General features: G+C 33.8%; 1 protein-coding gene across 1 annotated transcript in view; it reads right to left on the bottom strand.

Moving 5' to 3' along the window:
- Window positions 1-2,451: 2,451 nt before the first annotated feature.
- Window positions 2,452-7,500, bottom strand: part of LOC137652147 (D-beta-hydroxybutyrate dehydrogenase, mitochondrial-like) — a 10,731-nt gene continuing 5,682 nt past the window's right edge. The window contains exons 5-9 of the mRNA XM_068385350.1: window positions 7,151-7,306; window positions 5,552-5,657; window positions 4,696-4,757; window positions 3,543-3,685; window positions 2,452-2,724 (exon numbers count right to left, since the gene is read on the bottom strand). Coding sequence (XP_068241451.1) covers window positions 2,554-2,724; window positions 3,543-3,685; window positions 4,696-4,757; window positions 5,552-5,657; window positions 7,151-7,306 — 638 coding nt within the window. The 3' untranslated portion in view covers window positions 2,452-2,553. The remainder of the gene's footprint in view (window positions 2,725-3,542; window positions 3,686-4,695; window positions 4,758-5,551; window positions 5,658-7,150; window positions 7,307-7,500) is intronic.

The raw sequence follows: 7,500 nt of genomic DNA, 5'->3' as shown, positions 1-7,500 counted from the left end.
GATTGTGACATTTCCTTTCTTCTTCTTCTTCTTCTTCCAATCTTTCACTGACTGTGAGGTTACTTTCTTCTGTTGCTTTGATTAATGTTATAGATTTTTTATCAATAAGCTTTTCACCTCAGAATTATCATATTTTCCTTTCTTCGTGAGCTGGTATTTCCCTCCTTGACTCAATTATTAATTTCCATATTGTCCATTCTATCGGGTATAAGATGTAGGCCTATCATTGTTTTGTTAATTGACCAGAAACTGTGTATTCTGTTAACGAGGAAAACCATCATTTCAACCTCTCCTTATTTCTTCATTGTGCTGAATCTTCATCGCATCACATATTTGCAATGTCATGTGATTTCACATTAACATTTTTAGATTTTGTATTTATATTTTAAATTCATTTGTAGTTAACGACAGATTTCGTAATCATATGTATGAAATCATTCTTTGGTACTTTAGTACCTAGATATTATAGAAGTTAATGTCAACAATACTTTGGGAAAAAAAAAAAAACATTTTTCCTGCTAAATCTAGTTTATGTGTATCTATAGTCAACTTTTTTAGTGAGGCAGATTTGCAACGACTCAGAGGGGTGCCCTTTTAGCTCGGAAAAGTTTCTTGCTATCTGATTGTTTGGGCAAGATAATTCTAACCAATCAGGTAGCAGGAAACATTTCCGGGCTAAAAGGGCATCCCAGCGAGTAGTTGTAAATCTGCCTCACTAAAAAAATTGACTATAGTTTTGATATAATGCTTTTTAGACTAATAATTTACATCATTTATCTGTAAATTTACATTGCCTAAGCTTTATAATAACTTTTTTCTTTAACATATCGTTTGGCTTTTACAATATTACCCTTTTTAGTAATACATTAATTTTTACATTTCTTTTATTAACCTAATTTTAAGCTTTTGCATTATGAGCCATAATATCAATTATTTTTATCCCATGTAATGATAGGCCTAAAATTTGTTTTCAACTTAAGTTTTGTGGGGAATATATCATGATAGGTTTAAGCTTTGACATGATAAACAATGATATCATTTACTTTTATTATAATGTATAATATAGGCCTAATTTTTTAAATGTTTTTTTTTTCTTCTTTTTTTTGGTGGGGAAAATTTTGACATGGGTAAACAATGATGATATCATTTACTTTTATTGTAATGTAAAATATAGGCCCAATTTTTTAAATCATTTTTTTTTGTGGGGAAAAATTCAAAATCAAAATAATTGTAATGAAAAATTCATAAATATTAATTAAGCTTCAATATTTGTCAATAAAATCATTCTGGCTTTTAATGGCTGTTTTAGTCAACATCCTTAAGTAAGTTTTATTTTTCTAAAAGGTAAAAATAAGAAATTATCACCATCAATACAGAATATTTCTTATCTTCAGCTGATACTGATAAAGTTACATTTCAGTGTACGAATTCCATCGTTCAAAATCACATTTCTTCGATAAATATTGTTTACTCTGATATATCAAAACCCTCAGAGGAATATTGGGAGTTAAATAGCAGGAAATAATTAGAAATGGAACTATAAGAGAGATTACTCGAGTGCCATATGTGAACGAGATCAATGTGAGGGTTAGATGGAGATGGTTTGGGCATGCTCTTCGTACTCATCAAGAAAGATTAGTACACCAAACTTTCAACTGGGCTCCACAAGGCCCTAGAAGAGTTAGAAGACTCAGGCCTACGTGGCTGAGGACTATGTAGCCTGAAGTAGGAGATGCTGAATGGAGCAATATTGATTTAAAAGCTCAAGATAGAGACGACTGGTGAAATCTAACCGAGGCCCTTTGAGTCCATAGGTGTAGGATATGATGATGTTGATGATGACATCAAAGTTATATAGATTTTATTGTAGAAGAATTTCTTTAATAATATCTTGTGTTCATGATAACCTATTGGTAACGTCTCACTCTGATGATCTCCAGATTGGGGTTCAAGTCCCGCTCAAACTCGTTAGTCCCTTCAATGTCTGAAACCTTATCATCCTTGTGATTTAAGGATGTAGGGTTGGCGGGAACCTATAGGTCTACCTGCTGAGTCATCAGCAGCCATTGCCTGGCTCTCCCTGGTCTAGTGTGGGTGGAGAGGAGCCGTGGGCTAAAGACCCTAATATGTTTATTGTATGATTTGGGAATTTTGTATAAAGTATTTCATGTATTTATTCAAATGGCCTTAAATATTTTTTCTTATGGTTAAAAATTTCAATCGAAGGAAAATTAATAACCAGATTTAAGAATCTTTTTTATAATTTACATATGAAACTACAACAGTTACTATTATTATTATTATTATTATTATTATTATTATTATTATTATTATTATTATTATTATTATATTATTATTATTGTTGTTGTTGTTGTAGTTGTTATCATTATTATTATTATTATTATTATTATTATTATTATTATTATTATTATTATTATTATTATTATTATGAAGGACACCTATGAACAATAAGAATACTTCTTACCATTTTCCATATATTTCACCACGAAACACTACCAAAACTTTCAACTCATTAACAAAACTCGCTAACGTTCACTTCTCGAGATAATCGATGTAGATGTTGTCGTAGAAGAACTCAGGCAGATGTGTGGCTATGAAGAGCCTGACCTTGAAGTACAGATCCATAGCGTTGTACCTCTCCTGAGGGTAGCGCTGAAGGAGGCCCTCTGTGAAGGCGTTGATGACAAGGGATAGGTCAGTGAGCTGAGAGAGAAGAGAGAGAAAGCGGACTTCGGTCAGTGAATCAAATGACGAGAGAGAGAGAGAGAGAGAGAGAGAGAGAGAGAGAGAGAGAGAGAGAGAGAGAACCGGACTTCGGTTAGTGAATCAAATGACGAGAGAGAGAGAGAGAGAGAGAGAGAGAGAGAGAGAGAGAGAGAGAGAGAGAGAGAGAGAGAGAGAGAGAGAGAGAGGATTTGTCCAACAAATCAAATGACGAGAGAGAGAGAGAGAGAGAGAGAGAGGAGAGAGAGAGAGAGAGAGAGAGAGAGAGAGAGAGATTTCAGATCTCTCTCTTTCTGAATTTGCATCCAGTGTAAATAAGTTATAATGAATAATTAATGGGGCAATGTCGTTGTATTTTCAGAAATATTTCTACTTTCCCAGTCTTAAACCTTGCAATATTGAATCATGAGGCAGAAGTAGGCCTACAAGCTTTTAAACTTTATAGTCATGAAGAGATATGCAGCTTTAGGCTACATAAACATTCTTTCATTGAAAACAATGTAGTCAGGAATCTTCTAGATTATATTAAATAATTCCAGAAAAAAACAAGGTAGAAATCATCATCTGTAAACTCCATTTCATATTGAAACTAGCGTGAGGTGTCAAGAAGGTATTAAAACTCTTGTTTTCTAAAGTGCCTTGATAGTATGAATTTGACAATAAATGCGCAATATGCTGTGGGATACGCAAAGTATCTAAGAATGTATAGGACTCCTGTAGTGCGTAGGGTTTTCTTGTGTGATATGACCAGGAAACAGCTCCTAAAATAAGTGGTTAAGTAAGTAAGTAATACTTACACCACCAGTGGCGTATTTCCTCATCAGTGCCACTCTCGCGTTGAAGTGTTCCTCGCCATAGTCGGATCGAACTTCTTCGCTCATGTTAGACCACATCTTTGCCGCGTCTGACTTAATTGTCTCCTCTGTAAAGATGCTGGTGCCTGTGGGAGAAGATGGATCATCAGAGAGAGAGAGAGAGAGAGAGAGAGAGAGAGAGAGAGGGAGAGAGAGAGAGAGAGAGAGAGAGAGTTTACTGATTAAACTAGGAATGAGGAATAAAAAATATAATATATTAAGAAGAGCAATTTTAAAAAAGACATCTAACTTATAAACTATTGATTGAAATTTATCTTACTTTGCTCTTCGAAAACAAAAACTTTAGACAGAATCTAGTATTTGTGCTTAGATTTTTGGCTGAGAAATATGACTTTAACTTATCAAATAGATTGTGGTTTAAAAGAATGTATTTTATATTTTATATAATCCTTTTAACTTTATCATTTTCCAGATCTTTTAAAATTATTTGTAGCGAGGAAGTTCGGTATTATTGAAAGGTTGTTAAATTTTTTGTGAGAAATGTGCTAGCCAATGTTTTGAAACTAGCCCAGTGTTTTCATTGTCAGTGAAGTGGTAAGAAGTCCGTTTGGATTTAAGTATTTACGATCAGCTTTGTCATTATTATTCATCGGTAAGTATTATTTCATATATATTTGGTATTTCTATCTTTTTTTACTTATTCTAACTGAAGATAGCTAGTTCAATTTCCCGCCAAAGTCTATATGATCAGTATTGGTTTACAAGACCAAGCTCTCCATATACCGCCAAATTATGCAAAGCAATTGTTTTCCTTGTTACTTTTTCATAATTTAAAACAATTCGCCACATGGGAATAAGTTAAGATAAAAAAAACTATAGACTTGAACTTGAAAAATACTAGCCTTGTCTCCTCTTGTTTTGTTAAAGTTTTTATAGTTTATATGGGAAATATTTATTTTAATGTTACTATTATTATTATTATTATTATTATTATTATTATTATTATTATTATTATTATTATTATTATTATTATTATTGTTGTTGTTGTTGTTAGGAATAGCAGGATGCTTTAAGCCTAAGGGCTCCAACAGGGGAAAATAGTCCTGTGAGGAAAGGTAAGATAAACTTTTCTCACCTGCAATATAATTGCCCGGTTCGACGATGGACACATGTACTCCCCAAGACTTCATTTCATATCTATAACAGAAAAAAAATAACAGTTGATTAAAAGATGCGTAAAAGTTAGCTGAAAAGTTTCTGTGTGTTTTTTGTGTGTGTGTGTGTGTGTGTGTAATCTGAATCTAGTGATGTCAGAGGTGGTCATCTTCAAAATTATATATATATATATATATATATATATATATATATATATATATATATATATATATATATATATATATATATATATATATATATATATATATATATATATATATATATATACACTGTATATATAATGTATAATGACGTATATAAATGTTCAAATATAAGCACTCACACACACACACACACACACACACACATATAAATAAATATATATATATATATATATATATATATATATATATATATATATATATATATTATATATATAATATATATATATATATATATATATATATATATATATATATATATATATATATATATATATATATGTGTGTGTGTATATATATATATATATATATATATATATATATATATATATATATATATATATATATATATATATATGTGTGTGTGTGTGTGTGTGTGTGTGTGTGTGTGTGTGTGTGAGTGTGTGTGTGTGTGTGTGTTTGAATATGGGCTTCTAGTTCAAAAACATTTTGATTTCCCAACGATATGAAAGAACAAGATTGTGTTTGGTCCCAACCCCAACAATGAACAGAAAAGAGTAAATAAACTAATAAATTTAATATTAATATAATCAACCGAAAGAAATATCTTTAGAATAAATTCAATGAAAGAATAACGAATTGAACGCAACCAACCTTAGCACATCGTTCAGTCCTTCGACGGCGTATTTCGTAAGGACGTAAGGAGAGCGCATTGGCACTGCCATCCTACCCAGACCGCTGGAAATGTTGACTACTCGACCTGCGGTAGAATATTATTATTATTATTATTATTATTATTATTATTATTATTATTATTATTATTATTACTTGCTAAGCTACAACCCTAGTTGGAAAAGCAAGATGCTATAAGCCCAGGGGCCCCAGCAGGGAAAATAGCCCAGTGAGGAAAGGAAACAAGGAAAAAATAATATATTTTAAAACCAATGACATTTAAATTAATATTTCCTATATAAACTATGAAAACTTTAACAAAACAAATGGAAAAGAAACGAGATAGAATAGTGTGCCCGAGTGTACCCTCAAGCAAGAGAACTATAACCCAAGACAGTGGAAGACCATGGTACAGAGGCTATGGCACTGCCCAAGACTAGAGAACAATGGTTTGATTTTGGAGTGTCTTTCTCCTAGAAGAGCAGCTTACCATAGCTAAAGTGTCTCTTCTGCAGTAGAACAGCCAAAAACAATCGTGCTATTTAGTTCAGAGTGAGGGGGGGGGGGGGGTCCTTTGAGACAGACAGTAGTAGCCTACGGTAGTGTTTTAAGCGTGAGTAGGATAACACGGGCAATATGGTTGATAACAGTAGGCACCAGGTGAGCACTAGGGTCGATTTCTTTTAGTGATGGAGATTTGCACCGACTCGCAGCGGTGCCCTTTTAGCTCGGAAAAGTTTCCTGATCGCTGATTGGTTGGACGAGATAATTCTAACCAACCAGCGATCAGGAAAATTTACCGAGCTAAAAGGGCACCGCTGCGAGTCGGTGCAAATCTGCCTCGATAAAAGAAATGGACTATAGGGTCGATTCATAGCCAGCGAAAGAGCAAAAGCTATGCAAAGGTGTCATTAAAATCATCACAGAAGGAAACTAAGTAGACGCAGAGTTAGGCTTAACTAGGAATAACGACTCAGATGTATCGTTGCTAGGTATAGGTTGCAATGGCCAAGAGTTGAACAAAGCAGTAAGTTGATAGAATTAAGATAGAGGAAACTGAGTTTATCACTTCAACTCGGGTTAAAGGAAAGGAAGAGACAGGTAGGGAAAGCATTAAGGAAGTTGCAGGAGAGTAAAATATGTATCGATGAACTATTTGGATACTGAATACTTCTGAATTGTGGACCTGCTTAGCGTGTCACGATCTGGCAAAAAAGAAAACAAAAGAAAAAAACAAACGAATTGGCGGCTATAGAATCGATCGACAAGATAACAGGCTTATTTTGGGTTTTGTAAAAATTTCTTACTAGCCAGTGGATGAATATATAAAAGGAAGCAATAACTATAGTAAATTCTTTTTAGTGAAGCAGATTTGCAGAGACCTCGCAGGGGTGCCCTTTTAGTTCGGAAAAGTATCCTGATCGCTGATCGGTTGGACAAGATCATTCTAACCAATCAGATAGCAGGAAACTTTTCCGAGCTAAAGGGCACCGATGCGAGTCAGTGCAAATGCACCTCATTAAAAAAAGTTGAGGATAGAAATTAAAGGACCAACTATAAAGAAATATTTCCGACACAAACCTTTAGCTTTCCTGACCATTGGGAGGAAGGCCTGTGTGACAGCGATGACGCCGAAGACGTTGACCTCTGCCATTCTTCTGTAGGTGTCCAGGGGCACCCATTCCACCTCCCCGTAGGTGGCCACACCTGCGTTGTTCACTATGCCCCAAAGGACCTCTTCGGACAATGACGAATTTCACAGGAGATGGGTGCCGTGATTGAAACACGACAGAGCAAAAATAGTTGAATCAAGTGGAATCGAGAATACTTAGAACTAGTGGAATCCGTGTAAATTACACGAAAATGATATTTTCAAGACTAATTATCTTGTTCCTAACCTATACATGTTTGAATAAAATGTCACAAGATTA

The sequence above is a fragment of the Palaemon carinicauda genome, chromosome 13 (genome assembly GCF_036898095.1).
Source record: "Palaemon carinicauda isolate YSFRI2023 chromosome 13, ASM3689809v2, whole genome shotgun sequence".
Lineage (NCBI taxonomy): Eukaryota > Metazoa > Arthropoda > Malacostraca > Decapoda > Palaemonidae > Palaemon > Palaemon carinicauda.
This window is presented reverse-complemented; position numbering and strand designations above follow the sequence as displayed.